Source organism: Pelobates fuscus, chromosome 1, assembly GCF_036172605.1.
Source record: "Pelobates fuscus isolate aPelFus1 chromosome 1, aPelFus1.pri, whole genome shotgun sequence".
NCBI lineage: Eukaryota > Metazoa > Chordata > Amphibia > Anura > Pelobatidae > Pelobates > Pelobates fuscus.
This window is the reverse complement of record NC_086317.1, coordinates 194,685,992-194,701,744: the sequence shown is the minus strand read 5'-3', so window position 1 is coordinate 194,701,744 and position 15,753 is coordinate 194,685,992. Positions and strand designations below refer to the sequence as shown.

The window sequence follows — 15,753 nt, the reverse complement described above, 5'->3', positions numbered from 1 at the left end:
GGTCGGTCAAATAAGTGACTTCCATAGAATTCCTGAACCCCTTAACTGATCGTGGTGGTTTTTGGATATGTTGGTCACCAAGATCAGGGCTATCAGGGGATGTAACATTTGTGGGGATATTATGTGTTTTGCTGTACTTTTGGGACTATATAGAAATGTGTGTTTTTTCTGCCTTGAGATAATTGGGTTAATACAATATCTGACTCCATTATCTCCCAGGCAGAGGGGAGGGATTGTATGTTTGTCATAGGAGTGTCATGCATTTAATCACTGTTCTTATTGGTCTGTGTCTTTGTGTTGGAGTCCCCAACACGGTCCATGTGGGCGTTCCCTTTGCATGGGGATTGTCATAAAAGGTCAGTGTGGCACCATTAAAATGCAGTCCAACTTAACCCTCAATACGCAGCCTCGTCTCATGATTGTAGGGAACAGCTATACCAGCTATAATCCCTGCTCCTGGGATTGTACTTTGGATTACTATACAGGCTATAACCACTAGCTCTTGTAAGAGCTTCACAACTATTCTCTCTTGGAGGAGAGGCCAAGCTACGGCGGCTAGGGGGGGCTACGGTGCTTATGTTGTCTGGTGCGGTGCTTATAGTCCTCAGCGTCAGTTAGGAAGCATCAATTGGCGGAGGCACCCAGTTGGGGTACCAGGCGGTCCATCACAATTGCATCTTAAAAATAACAAACATCCAGATGTTGTTTAGACAGAGAATCAATCCTATACCTTTCATCTACGGTAGGTGGAATCTCTTCTCTTCAACACTAAATGAACAACATCTTATCCGCTGTGCAGTCCTAATAACGAACAGATTACCAGAGAGCTGTTTGTACTGGCTGTGTACATATTTGTAAAACTTAAATATATGATTAAGTAAAGTTGCAGGGATTTCAACATTGGCATTTTAGTAGAAGGGCTTTTTAAATGGAGAAGCTTCAGCATAACAATCAGTGTGGAGCATGTAGGAGATAGGTCTAAATTATAAACCTCTTAGAATTTACTTATCCTATGTCCCTGAAATGGACTAAATAGTCTGGGAATTTTGGCCAAAGTGCGAGAGCGTCCTAATTTTTAAAGAATCTTACTTTCTGTCACAGGTCCAGTGCAATCTCGGTTGTCAAGATTTTGAGGGTTCTCAGGGTGCTACGTCCTCTCAGAGCCATAAACAGGGCAAAAGGACTTAAGGTGAGAGAATTAAGTTATTACCACTTCTGCTGTAATCCATGATGTTTTTAAATGCCCTGTCACTTAAAACCCTTTTGATTTTTTTCATAAGTCTTCTTCTTTCATTCATTCCGTTTCTGCAGCACGTGGTTCAGTGTGTTTTTGTCGCCATAAAAACCATTGGAAACATTGTCCTTGTAACCACACTCCTTCAATTCATGTTTTCTTGTATTGGTGTGCAGCTATTCAAGGTATGTAGTTATGTGTGAGCTAAGGGTCAGTGACACCTGGGGGCAGGATTTTGTTTGCCTAATTAGCCACTTCCCTTCCCATTGACACTTTGTGTTTCCTTTTTTAAGTTACTAATGTAATATATGTATAATGTATGTAATGGAGGGTGGAGGGAGAATGTGACTGGTTGATGAATTCGACTGGGTTGCTGAGAGGATGCATATACGTGTCCATGTGTGTGATTAGATTAGTTACTGCATGTTCCTGGGTGGGTGTCTACATGGATAATTGTGTCTGATTGTGTCTTAAGTGTCTTAGCAAATTCAAGTGCATTTATCAGGCATTGCATTTGTATGTGCAATTTGTTAATACAATGATGCTCACTAATTTATTAGGCCTAACTGAGGGTCATTATTTAGTTAACTTACAGTGCCTTATGATAACACTATTACAATCAGAGAATCTACAGCGTCTCAACATTGCAAATGTTTGAACTACATTTCTCATATTGCTCAGCCTTACCATAAGGATACTTTAGCATTGTATGATGGTAGCAAAGTCTGCGGCAGGCAAATTAGCAGTGAATGGTTAAATGTCAAGTGTAGTGAGTATTGCAGTATAAAACAACCCTCAGTGTTTAATGTATACAGTACCTCTTTCCTATTGTATTTACATAGAATATAATTATTAATTAGTGCAGATTCACCCTTTTTGTAGGGGAATCTTTCTTAAGAAAGGGAATGGCTACTTTGTCTAAAAGTAAGTACAGAGTCAACACTTGCAATAATTGATCTTCCTGTAGAGGCATGTTTGTATTTTAGGCAATAATATATTGTAAGGCAAGACTAGAATCAATGATACCATTATTAAGGGCAGCAGTGACAAGCACAGAAATTCGAGTCACAATCACAATTTGAATTTATGCACAAGTATCATGCAATTGTTTGTCTTTTCAGCTGCATAATCTTTGCTTTTTAGTGTGTTAATGTTAAAGGGAGGTCCTCATTGAGGTGTAGGCTTGGAGTGGGGTTGCAGCATCCAGTGCAGTGATGAGGAGGTAGCCATAGAGGGAAAGGAGAAGGTATAGTTGGATGACATTTGAGAATGGACACCCATTGACAGTTGCTGGAGGACAAGAGAATTCAGGTTCCTGCCAAGTTGAGGGAGGTTAGGCTGAGAATGTTGGGTGAGGGGGCTTTGAAGAGACAAAGATAAGTGGAAATGGAGTGTTACAGAGATTAGCAACATAAACTGGAAAATGCATTGATTTCTACTTTCACAATATGCAAATAAGGAAAGTGCAAAAACTGAACAATTGCATCTGCACATCTGTGTTTTTCCATAGTTGGGAAACTTGTGATTGCATTATATGTTTACTACACAATGTTGTTTAATACAACATGTTGTAAAATACATAAAAATACATAATTCCTGTTATATTACACAGAATCCCTACATTTAACCTATCCCCAGATAGCTCGGATCTGAGCACCCAATTTAGGTGAACAGCGCTCAGATCCCACGAACAGAATACATTTTCTATGGGGTTAAAGTTTTGCAAGGGATGATGAGAGATTGTGGAGGGACAAATCAGCCAGTTTAAATTGGTCTGGCAGTGTCCCTGAGACAACGCCCTGCTGGAGAACAATGGGAGATAGGTATTAAAGGGGGAGGCGAAGATGCACATTCTCCACTTGAATCAAAGGGGCAGAAACAGTCTTTTAAAAGCCAATAAACCCAAATAGTCTTTTTAAATGGCAATACACCCCAGGGTCCATAGTCACAGGGCAAGAGGCTGGCAAGCAGGCCTCTCCAAAAGTCAGTGGCAAAGGGTAGTTTGTCACATATCTCCCCTTTGGGAGATAAAATAGAGGCATATAATTTCTAATTAGTGGCATAATAGCTGCTTGATCCAAGGAGATATCTGACTGCCATTTTGGGTTTAAGAAGGAATTGTTTCCTAGTTTGTTGCAAAATTTGGTGGCACTTCAGACTGAGTTTTTTGCCTTCTTTTGGATTAACAGCAAAAACATATGTGAGGAAGGCTGAACTTGATGGAAGTCTATTTTCAGCTGTGTAACTATGTAACTATGTAATTGTGGGGTGCATGTGGCCTGCTGGCCGCAAGTTTGACATGCTTGGTCTACAACATTTGGCTAGAGAGACCGACTCTTGAGTATTGGCCACCAGAGTGGTCTCTCTAGCCAGCAGCAGAATCAGGAGCTCACCACAACCCCATCTGAAGCTCCGGCATTAGGCCAGAGTGCCACTGGCCTCTCCCCCCCAACCTGTAGTTGCTTTTGCAGGTGTGAGAGTGACGAAGATCTCTACATTGGTGGATGAGCCCAAGGAACACATCACATCCCTAGCTGAGGTTTGTCCTGTACTGGTGGGTGGGACTATAATCTCCATCAGTGTAATACCAGGATGCTGGGTAGTTCTACCAGATACTCAATCTATTATCCTAGAGACACTGGACGGATAGACTGAAGATTGTGTGGTAGTTAAAAACTCTCTTTTATCTTGATCCTGCCTCAAGAGTTGTCTAGCCCATACACTACAGTGGAAATGCCTGGCAAACCTAGTGCAATGCTCAAATATGTTTTTTATATTTATTTTGGCTTTGTGAACTATACTTTCTACTCAATGGTATATAATATATACTGTAGAATATATAGATTTTTTTTTAGTAGGCCATGCCCCTATTATTTTAACTTTAAATGAAAACGACATGGATTTGAGTGGTGCACTTGGAAACTGCATGATACATTTATATCAGGGGTGGATGGTAATTTAGCAACCTCACAATAATTTTTGGCTAATAAAATCCCAGACACATCAGATGTTTTACTTTGGCAGGATCATATCATGTGTCCTTAAGGGGTTAAATATATTACTACAGTTACTTTATTATTACTACAACTCTAAGCATTTTTATGTGTCAAAGGTAACATCACTCTTAGCAGCTAAGTTATGGCAGAGGTCCACAATGATGAGAAAAAGAAGAATGAGAAGGTAGATTTAACAATAATTCCCCCTATCTATTACTACTCAGTCTATAACCTAAAGGATGATGTTACCTTGCCATAACTTATGTCTGAAGATAGAACTAATTTCTTGGAAGATATAGAACTTTAGAAAGTTACAGACCAGGCGAAAACTTCTTACCCCCAGATTGGCTTACCAGCCTTTACTACAAAATATTTAAAACTATGCTAACACCATATTTATTATCACTGTTTCATAATTACATGTCCATGTGGCAAATTCCCAAGGATACTTTACATGCACAAAGTATTACATTCCCGAAAGCCCCCTCCCAATGGTCATATTTGTGGTCTAGCTGACTTTGCTGCTGCAACTACAGTTTCTTCTGCAACTTTATGCTTTGAGTCACTATTTACAGCAGAAAAATATTGAGATAGAACAATTCACACTGAACTTCCGGACGTAATGGACATGCAGCTAATCTTACTATCCCAAGACTGAATACTACTAATATTGGTAGTGGCAACAGTGGTGGTGTTGGTTTAGGCAATGGTGGCGGATGTGTCAACAGTCCTCAAGGACGAGGAAGATGTGTTCAGATTCTCAGCTATCATGATACAACTTCCTCGATTTCTTTTTGGGATTAGAATGCAACATTAATGATGATGGTTTTGGTTTTATTTTTTAAATAAATTCGGCATATGAATGATTGGGAAATAACACAACTTTACTAATCAAAAGTAGATGCTTGTGAGGATAAATAGGTTGCTACTTAGCAGATTAGACTACTGTTGTGTTACTATGTTTTACTTTAAGAAATGCCACATTGAACACAGTACACAAAGCACTTCACAGTGCTCACACATTTGCAAAACACACACTGGACTGAACACTCAAAATTAAAAAAAAAAAAATTTCTTTCTACAAACACTTATCAAAAAAAGACCAGTTAAAATGTAAATTAGTAGGAGCATTTGGGCACATGATGCACATTCCGTGCACGTATCCCAGCTTTTGATGGAAAAACATTAAAACAATACTTTTCTATGGCGGCTTCCTCCACACCATGTGACCAAGTATGACAACCACTAGAGATGGATTTAGCCTTGCAATGTAAACATGGCCATTTCTAAAAAGAACTGCAATGTTTACTATGCAGGGTTAAAACTAAATCACCATTGAACCTAAGCCTCTTGGAGGTAAAGTGGCCTGGGTAACTTTACTGGTGCAATAACACACTATACTCTGTAGCCAGTAGAACCTTTTATATCCATTACTGTTGTTTTGTATTTAATTGTAGGGCAAGTTCTACAGCTGCACTGACACCACAAAGATGACAGAAGAGGAATGCAAGTAAGTTCTGTATGGTATAGCCCCATCTCACAATTCTCCATCTGAATTTCATTGCACATGGAATCCCCTTTATTGGGATTCTAATTGTTAGCTTAATTTATTTGTTCTGTTTGCTTCTATTTAATTTTATTTATCCTTATTTCCCTTATGCCCTTATCTCCTCTGATTAATTTTTTTATGTGAGTTTAGTTTTGACTATTTTTTTTTCTTTTTAGAGGTTATTTTATAGTGGCAAAAGATGGAGACCCAACCCAACTCCAACTCAGAGAAAGAGCGTGGATGCATAATGAATTCCATTTTGATAATGTTCTTTCTGGAATGATGTCACTTTTTACAATTTCTACCTTTGAGGGCTGGCCTGAGTAAGTACAAATATAATTGGTGAAACCCTGTTTAATAAAATAAACTTTCAAATAGAGGGTAAAACTGAGATTTATTGAGAGAAGTGTTTATATGTTGGGGATGTGGAAGTGGTGGGACTAATCCATTAAAGAGGAGCCATGATAACAAGGACTCTAATGCTGAAACTGGATGTTTACAGCAATGCAAACCATGCTGATGATATGCCAATTAAATATTAAGCATTTTTAAAGAAATAAATAAGCAAATATTGTAATACATCGCTTAGATGTAAGCAGCTGAGTTGCTAGTGGTCTAGTGTTTGGATGGAGACATTGAGTCAAGATAACATTTGCTATAAAAACAATGCAATGCCTCCCCCCAACCTCTCCAGAACATGAAACTAGAATTATTTTTGCTCTCTTCTTCCAGGGAAGGAATGTCTCATGATGTGTTAAGTAGAGTGAGCCACAATTTAAGACACTTAACTTAAAACTTAACTGTTTTGATGACTACAATTAGGAAGATGTTGTTTTGAAGCAGAAAATAATTATGACCATATACCCCTAAATATAGCCCTAACCTTTATTCTCATCTTGTGCTTTACAAGATATAGCTAAATCTGGTAGTACTTCATGTAGTTGTGCTGCTAAGGCATGGACTTAGCAACATTTTCTCCACAAAAGTCGACTAGGCCAGGGCCTGAAATGGTGGCAAGTGGTAGAGGATTTATTATATTTTTATCTTAATTTTTATTATTTTATTGTAAGACCATCCATTGTCAGACCAATTCTCAAAGCAGCAGCATGGAATAAATTGGTTTGGGAACAAGGGGTTACTTTACTATAATAAGTTATTTAACATTGTAGTAGGTTGCAGGAAAGAAATGCTGGGATTAGAGTTCAATTTTCCAAAGTCCCATGTACACAAACTTAATCAAGGTGTCAAGAAAACGTATGTGCACAGCTCTCCTGCTTCCCCATAGAGAACAAGTGCACCAACACTCCATACCAAACATCCCATCATTGGTATGTATGTAATCAGGGGTGTGACAGCCTGTCTGGTAGGCTCTTTACGTACAAGACAATGCAGGGACACCAATGTGGTTCAGTGCAGCTGTAGCAAGTGACACTTTGCTGATCTCTACAAACAAGATTCAAAACGTGTGATACAGCCGGGTGCTATGTCAGTGTTGCTAAAAATCCACAGTGAATTTTACAAAATAAACACAAATAAAAAACACACAATAGTGGACAGCAAACTAAAAAGTAATACAAATCCCCTTCAACATGAATACATAGGTGAATAAGTGTAAGAGAAAAATAAATAAATAAATTATACCCAAAAATGTGGATGTTCTAAAAGATAAAATGAAAGAAAAAAAAGCTCACAATCAGGCAATATAGTCTGTAACAATCAATAAATGGAATATAACTTATGCAGTATCCCACTCACATTTTCCTGAGCCTGTGTATCACTGGCTCAAGTATGATAGCTTGGGTTGGATGAGATGTTCTGGTACTTTCACTTCCAGTATTTAATCCTCCCAGAATGACAAGGGAACAACAGGTACCAAATTAGAATAAAAATCACAAATGTATTCAATAAAACAAAACAGTATTTTATTCAGCTTGGTGCGGCAGATAAAAAACAGTCTCTGTTGGACACAGCACAATGCATTTCGGCTTTGGGAAGCTTTCCTCAGGTGCATAGATTCCTTTCATGTGATGTCACATTTTAAAGCGGCACTGTCATGCCGAACTTACCTTTCCTCAATCTCTTCCTCTTCTCACACTCTCTAAGGATCTGTTCTTCTTTTCTTCCTGTCTTCTTTAGTTTTCTTTAAAATCATAAGACAATGTAGGGACTCTTTGCCTTATGGAGCTTGACCAGCTTTGACCAGCGGAGGAGCAAAGTGTGCTTAATTTCCGCTGGTCAGAGCAATTTTCCCATAATTCTTACCTTTCCTCTGTGATCTCACGATGCTTCCTGTTATTTTAGACGAAACTGCCGAATTGCGTTCTAACTCAATGAGAACATTATGTTCGTTTGTTTTAGAACTCAATTCAGCACTTTGTTCGGATCGGAATTCATTGCCGAGGCTGCACCTTGCAGCCGCTTAGTAGATAACTCCCTAATTCCCACGGTATCAGGGAGCTATCTACTAAAAGGCTGAAAGACCTAAATTGGTCTTTCAGCCACATTTACTAATACTAAGTAAAGATTACTTAGTATTAGTAAATGATCTGCCCCTACTCGCTATACTGTGAGTAGGGGCATGCCTAGTAAGCTGCTGTGGCTGCTCACTGTAAAAAATAAGAAAAAACCTATTGGCCCCCACCCCTGAGCGGTGGGTGGGGGCCATAATGGTCAATCGGGGGGAGACCTACTGTTTTCCCCCCGGCCCCCACCCCTGCGCGGTGGGTGGGGGCCATAAATTACAATGGGGGGGACCTACTGTCCTCCCCCCCCAGCCCCCACCCTTGAGCGGTGGGTGGGGGCCATAAATTACAATTGGGAGAGGGAACCTACTGTCCTCCCCCCTGGTCCCCACCTTTGAGCGGTGGGTAAATTACAATGGGGGGGACCTACTGTCCTCCCCCCCCGGGCCCCACCCTTGAGCCGTGGGTGGGGGCTGTAAAGATAATGAGGGGGGGGACCTACTGTCCTCCCCAGCCCTGGGCGGTGGGTGGGGGCCATAAATTACAATGGGGGGACCTACTGTCCTCCCCCCCGGCCCCCACCCTTGATAAGATAATGAGGGGGGGAACTACTGTCCCATCAAAGGTGACTAGGGGTCCCTAGTCACCCACCCCCCCACCCAAAAAAAAAGTAACCCCCTACCTACCCCCCTCACCCTAAAAAATAGTGAGGGGGAATAAAACAACTAACCTGTAAAGAAAAATTAAACTTACCATTTGCCGTCTTCTTTTTTCTAAAATCTTAATTTTTCAGCCCCAAAAAAGGCCAAATAAAAAACCATCATACCCGTCGAACTTAAAATAAAATAAAAAACCTGAGCGCAAAAAAAAAAAACTGCCGAAAAAGAAAAAAACAAGCGCAAAAAAAATAATCCATCTTCACCCATGGAGGGCTCCGCGCAGACTGAGCTCTGCAGGGCGGGGGAAGGCTTTTAAAGCCTTGCCCCACCCTGCAAGTAGGCTAAGAACACTCTGATTGTCTGGTTAAGCCAAGCAGAGTGCTCTTTGTCATTTTACACAGCGTGGGAAAATTCCAAAGGACTTTCCCACGCTGTGTAAAATGACAAAGAGCACTCTGATTGGGTGGCTTGAAATCCATCCAATCAGAGTGCTTTGTGTCATTTTACACAGCGTGGGAAAGTTCTTTGGAATTTTCTCACGCTGTGTAAAATGACAAAGAGCACTCTGTTTGGTTAGATTCTAAGCCCACCAATCAGAGTGTTATGAGTCAAATTACAAAGCGTGGGAAAATTCCAAAGAGCTTTTCCCACGCTGTGTAAATGACACAAAGCACTCTGATTGGATGGATTTCAAGCCACCCAATCAGAGTGCTCTGTGTCATTTTAAACAGCGTCGGAAAGTTCTTTGGAATTTTCCCACGCAGTATAAAATGACAAAGAGCACTCTGATTGGCTTAAGCCAGCCAATCAGAGTGTTCTTAGCCTAATTGCAAGGCAGGGGAAGGCTTTATAAGCCCTCCATGGGTGAAGAAGGATTTTCTTTTTTGCGCTCGTTTTTTTGTCTGGTTTTTTTTGCGCTCAGGTTTTTTATTTTATTTTAAGTTCGACGGGTATGGTTTTTTTATTTGGCCTTTTTTGGGGCTGAAAAATGAAGATTTTAGAAAAAAGAAGACGTGAAATGGTAAGTTTAATTTTTCTTTACTGGTTAGTTATTTTATTCCCCCCTCACAATTTTTTAGGGTGAGAGGGGTAGGTAGAGGGTTACTTTTTTTTTGGGGTGGGGGGGCTGGGTAACTAGGGGCTTGGGGACCACTAGTCACCTTTGATGGGGGGGATTTATCTTGCTGCCTAGGGGTGGGGGCCGGTGGGGGGAGGACAGTAGGTCCCCCTTATTGTTATTTAGGGTTATTTAGTAGTTTTTGTTTGTTTTGTTTTTTTACAGTGAGCAGCCACAGGCTGCTCACTATTTAGTGGACATTTTAATCTCCCTTATGCTAGTATGGGGGTCATATTGACCCCCATAGAGTGAGGGGGGGCCTGGGGGGCTTAGGAAACGGTGGGGAGCACAGCACCCCGCCGCTTCTTTCTTTACAAATTACAAGGAGGGAGCTGCGCGCCGGTAGCTCCCTCCTTGTAATAAACTGAACGAACAAACGAACACTGATACTCAGTGTTTGTTTGTTTGTCTGAAATATCCATTCATTCATTCGTCTTTCTGACGAATGAATGAATAGATGAAATTCCAGTTCGCATTTTCAGGTGTTTCCCTGGGCATGTGTGGAAATCTCAGTCTGTCTAGTGTGGGCAGATCTACCCACACAAAGATGGCGGCGCCCTGAGTATAGATCGGGGCAGAAAATAAAGAATAAAAAATAGGTAATCTGGGGGGCTTTGGGGCATTTGGGGGTGACTAAGGGGTCGGTTAGATGTAGTGGAGGCTGGAGTGGGGATAAAAATAAAAACGGGATTCGGCCATGACAGTGCTGTTTTAAATATGTCGAAATGGTGCCAAAAATCACTTTTGGCACACCCCCCGACATGCCGTGGTATATCTGGTGCTGCATGATGATCGTCTGGACCCTCCTATACTTCAATGTCGGCACACCACGTAATTTCTTTGCTAATCTGTGCTGCAGCAGGGAAAGGGTTAGTGTAATAACCGCAATGCAGGTTGTTCATGTGTAGTGAATGATTATAGTATAAAATATTCTCTTTATTTCTAGGTTTAGATATGGTTAGAAAGGGCTCAGATGATGAAAAACATTTCTGCAATATTTTTTTTTTGTGGATGTCATTTTAATCTTATACTGAGACTAGCACAGTTCTCCGAATAGGAGAGTTTTTGTTTTTTTACCCCATACATTTATATGAATGGGAAAATGGTTCATCAATCATTAGGTTACAATTATGTCAGAATAACTGCATAGAATAACATTAATACCTAATCCTATTAATGTAGCCATAACCTGTTTGTGGTTTAACTATTTTGGTTTAAAATTTGAAATTCACTTTGAATTCCTGAAAGTTTGTACTCACACTTACAGTACACAGCAAATAACTAAAGTAGGCTATCTTCCATACAACATCTCTGCTCAGTGCATTATTAGTATTTGTGCATTCTAATCTTCACCAATACATTACACCAATACATATACACTAATATCATCTTACTCAACATATTACACAAACATTTAATTGTATAGTATACAAGTTAAGGGCTGACATTCATACTCCACTATTCCCTATTAGCTTCTTACACTAGTAACTATGTAACGTCACAATGTACAAATTGGATTTGCACTAGAACTGTCTCTGCTCTACTTTTATTTAGTTTTTTTTTTACAGTTTTCACAAGACATTTTCCATATGTTTGTAAAAATGTTCATTGAGTATAAGAATTCACAGTGCACAGGAACTTACCTAGGTTAAAGAGCAAGTCTTACACAGTTATCCTCAAAAGCTTGCATACCCTTGGAGAATTGCTAATATATGTACAATTTTTAAGGAAACGATGAGTGAGTTGGCAAAACACATTTCTTTTATTTCTTTATGGCATTCATATTCAACTGTAGGTTATAACAGAATGGCATAATGATTAAACAAAACATGGCAACAAAGAAAAAAATGAAATAACCCCTGTTCAAAAGTCTGCATACCCTTAGTTCTAATTACTGTGTATTGCCCCCTTGAGCATCAATGACAGCGTGCAATCTTTTGTAATAGTTGTCTATGAGGCCACTAATTCTTGCAGGTTGTAAATCTGCCCATTCGTCTTGACAAAATGCCTCCAGGTCATGCAAAATCTTTGGTCGTCTTGCATGAAGTGCACGTTTGAGATCTCCCCAGAGTGGCTCGATGATATTAAAGTTAGGAGACTGTGATGGTCACTCCAGAACCTTCACCTTTTTCCGCTGTAACCACTAGAGGGTCAACTTGGCCTTGTGCTTAGGGTCATTGTTATGCTGGAAAGTCCAAGAGCGTCCCATGCAGAATAATGCAAAATGTCTGCCAATATTTTCTGATAACATGCTGCATTCATCTTGCCATCAATTTTCACAAGATTTCCTGGGCATTTAGAGCTCACCCGTTCCCCCTCACACCCCAAAACATCAGTGAGCCACCATCATGCCTCACAGTGGGGATGGTATTCTTTTCACTATAGGCCTTGTCGACCCCTCTTCAAACATAGCGCTTATGGTTGTGACCATAAAGCTCTATTTTGGTATCACCACTCAAAATGACAGTGTGCCTGGAGCTGTGAGATGTGTCAACGTGTTGTCAGGCATGAATTTACCTTTAATTGCCATTTTAACCTATGTGTGTCACTTTGTGTGTTTGTAACAAGGCCAAACATTCAAGGGTATGTAAACTTTTGATCAGGACCATTTGGATGATTTTCTGTTATCATTATGATTTAAAAATGATCCAAACAACTATGTGATAATAAATGGCTTCATATTAAAACACAACTTTTTTATATAATGGTATGCATGAAATTAACCTATCTGTTTACTTACAGCTTGCTTTATAGAGCAATAGACTCACATTCAGAAGACATGGGGCCAATCTACAATTACCGAATTGAGATTGCTGTCTTCTTCATCGTTTACATCATCCTTATTGCCTTCTTCATGATGAACATCTTTGTTGGGTTTGTCATCGTAACTTTCCAGGAGCAGGGTGAGCAGGAGTATAAAAACTGTGAATTAGACAAAAATCAGGTAAGTCTCTGCCAAACAAATGATGATAACAATTATGCATCTATTACGTTGTCGTAGTATATGCATTGTTAGATTAAAATGAAACAGTATTCGATTTCAAATGTGCATTGTTGTAGCAAAATTGCTATACATATTTGCCTCCATTATGGGGCATTGGTAGAACCATAGAAACATAAACATAGAAACATAGAATGTGACGGCAGATAAGAACCATTCGGCCCATCTAGTCTGCCCAATTTTCTAAATACTTTTATTAGTCTCTGACCTTATCTTATAGTTAGGATAGCCTTATGCCTATCCCACGCATGCTTAAACTCCTTTACTGTGTTAAACTCTACCACTTCAGCTGGAAGGCTATTCCATACATCCACTACCCTCTCAGTAAAATAATACTTCCTGATATTATAAGGTAGATAAAGTGTTTTTTATGCCTCTTTCCCTTGCCCAGGGGTATTAATAATTGAACAGCCAATGGCTGCTCACTGTTCAGAAGATGTACCCTCATCTGTGTCATTAGTTATATAGATTTATATTGGTCCCATATGTATTTTTTGTAAGTGGTGGCTTTCTAACAAGAGCTGGCAAGTCACCACATATTCAACTGCCATGCTGGCAAAGTTTTGCCTCTTTTCCTCATGGTCCATGATGCCTTCTAAAAGAGCAGAAATTATGGCAGAAAGCTACGGTCCCTGGCCCACCAATAATGGGGAGAGGGTGGAGTTTGGCCTTGCTAAGATCTTCCCTCTTACCTACTCTCTGGCAAGTATTGCAGGTTTGGCCAAAAGAAAGAAAGATTCCTGGCCAAAAGAAATTCTGGGTCAGCCGATGTTCGGTTAACCCCTAAATGCCCGGATAGCGGAATGTCGATAGCTATTGACAGTTCCTGCCTGTACTTCTGAGGTACCACTAGCTGCCTGGTGGGGATCGGTTCTGACCCAGCCACTTACCTTCTCTGACTCTCAGTAGAGAAGTCCCTTATCCCACATACACCTCTCTCCCTCTAACACAGCCTGACTGGTGGTGACCTGGTCCGTGTATACTTGTAGCGATGGGTCAGTGGCTACCTCTTTCCCAAACTCAGTGAGGGCATCCTAGGGGAAACACTCTAGGGGTGGGGAAGGGTCTCTTATGGGTGTGAGCTATATGGTGTGACTACCGGATATAGTTCCTCCGGATGGGGCTCAAAAGCGTAAGTGAGCTTTCCCAGATCGTTCCACAATAATGCCACAGGCAGCTTCTGCATCAGCCCAACCTCCACCATTCCAGACCCCACTCAAAAATGTAAATGTACCCAGGCAGTGGGCAACTGATAAACACCTCCCCCTACTACCCTAACTGCCACAGAATTTCCGTAATCAAGTGCCGCTTGACTAGGATGAGGGTGGCTCCCGTGTCTCAGAGCCTTTGGACCATCTTGCCTGGTAGGTGCACGGTCTTTCGGTGGTGCTGTCTGTTTTCCGCCTCTGCTTGAACCAGTGTCTGCTTCATGCAGGACTTCCCGGTTCTCCTCAGGTGGTCCTGGAGCGTCATAACGTGTGGGGGCCTTAGTTACATATAGTTACATAGTTACATAGCTGAAAAGAGACTTGCGTCCATCAAGTTCAGCCTTCCTCACATATGTTGTTGCTGTTGATCCAAAAGAAGGCAAAAAAAATAGTCTTAAGCGCTTCCAATTTTGCCAAAAACTAGGAAAAAATTCCTTCTTGACCCCAAAATAGCAGTCAGATGTCTCCTTGGATCAAGCAGCTATTACCCCACTAATTAGAAATTATATCCCTGTATGTTATGTTTTTGTAAGTATTTATCCAATTGCAGTTTAAACATCTGTAGTGACTCTGACAAAACCACCTCTTCAGGCAAAGAGAATTCCATATCCTTATTGCTCTTACTGTAGAAAAACCTTTTCCTTGCCTTAGTCCTTGCCTTGCCCTGTTTATGAATAGATTTCCAGATAATGGTTTGTACTGGCCCCGAATATATTTGTATAAAGTTATCATATCCCCTCTCAGGTGCTGTTTTTCCAATCTAAACAGATTAAATTTTTTTAACCTTTCTCTTAGTGTGGTAATAGTTGAAGTGGGCCCGGAACGGATACATTGTGCCCGGTCCCGGTTCTGGGGATAGTCCCTTTGCATGTGTCCCATCTTTTTGCACAGATGGCACTGCACACTACTTTGCTGTTGGTAGCGTGGTGGTGGGGTGCTGAAGGTTGTGCAATCGGTCCTGGAGGGAGTCTTTGATGCCAGGGGCATCTAGCTATTCATCTGCCCGCCTCACCACCTCTGTGATGGTGGATGGGTTGCGGTCCTACACCCGCTCTTCTATCTCTGGAGCCAGCTCATTAAAAACTGTTCCAGTAGTTTTATTTTTCTTCCAAATAGTTCTGCATGATTGAACACTTCTACTTGTGATGCTGTTATCAGAGATTGTCATTTTAACTATACACTTTACTCTGCAGTGTTCTCATTTAATCTGCTCTTACTCATATTTGAAGGTAGTCATTTTCTATCCAAGTGTTAATAGTTTATATCATTAGGGCCAAATTATACAATACACAAGATCCAGCGCACTCACCTATCCACTAAACAGCAACTTCAATGTTGAAAGATTTTTTTTTTTTTTTTATAAACACCTAATCTAGGCAAAAATAATAGGGATTTAGTTACATTATATGATCATACATTGCATAAGCCTGCCACAACGTCAATGTACCCCATCTTATATTAGGTCTTTGCTCACTCTTACTGTCCTTGGATAGAAATGATTATGCTGAAAGGTTTGAGATTCAGTTT

At 40.5% G+C, this 15,753-nt stretch overlaps 1 protein-coding gene across 1 annotated transcript in view; it reads left to right on the top strand.

Moving 5' to 3' along the window:
* Window positions 1-15,753, top strand: part of CACNA1S (calcium voltage-gated channel subunit alpha1 S) — a 307,567-nt gene that overhangs the window by 233,165 nt on the left and 58,649 nt on the right. Inside the window, exons 22-26 of the mRNA XM_063453212.1 lie at window positions 1,102-1,189; window positions 1,312-1,419; window positions 5,688-5,740; window positions 5,956-6,102; window positions 12,760-12,961. Of these exons, the coding sequence (XP_063309282.1) occupies window positions 1,102-1,189; window positions 1,312-1,419; window positions 5,688-5,740; window positions 5,956-6,102; window positions 12,760-12,961 (598 nt within the window). The remainder of the gene's footprint in view (window positions 1-1,101; window positions 1,190-1,311; window positions 1,420-5,687; window positions 5,741-5,955; window positions 6,103-12,759; window positions 12,962-15,753) is intronic.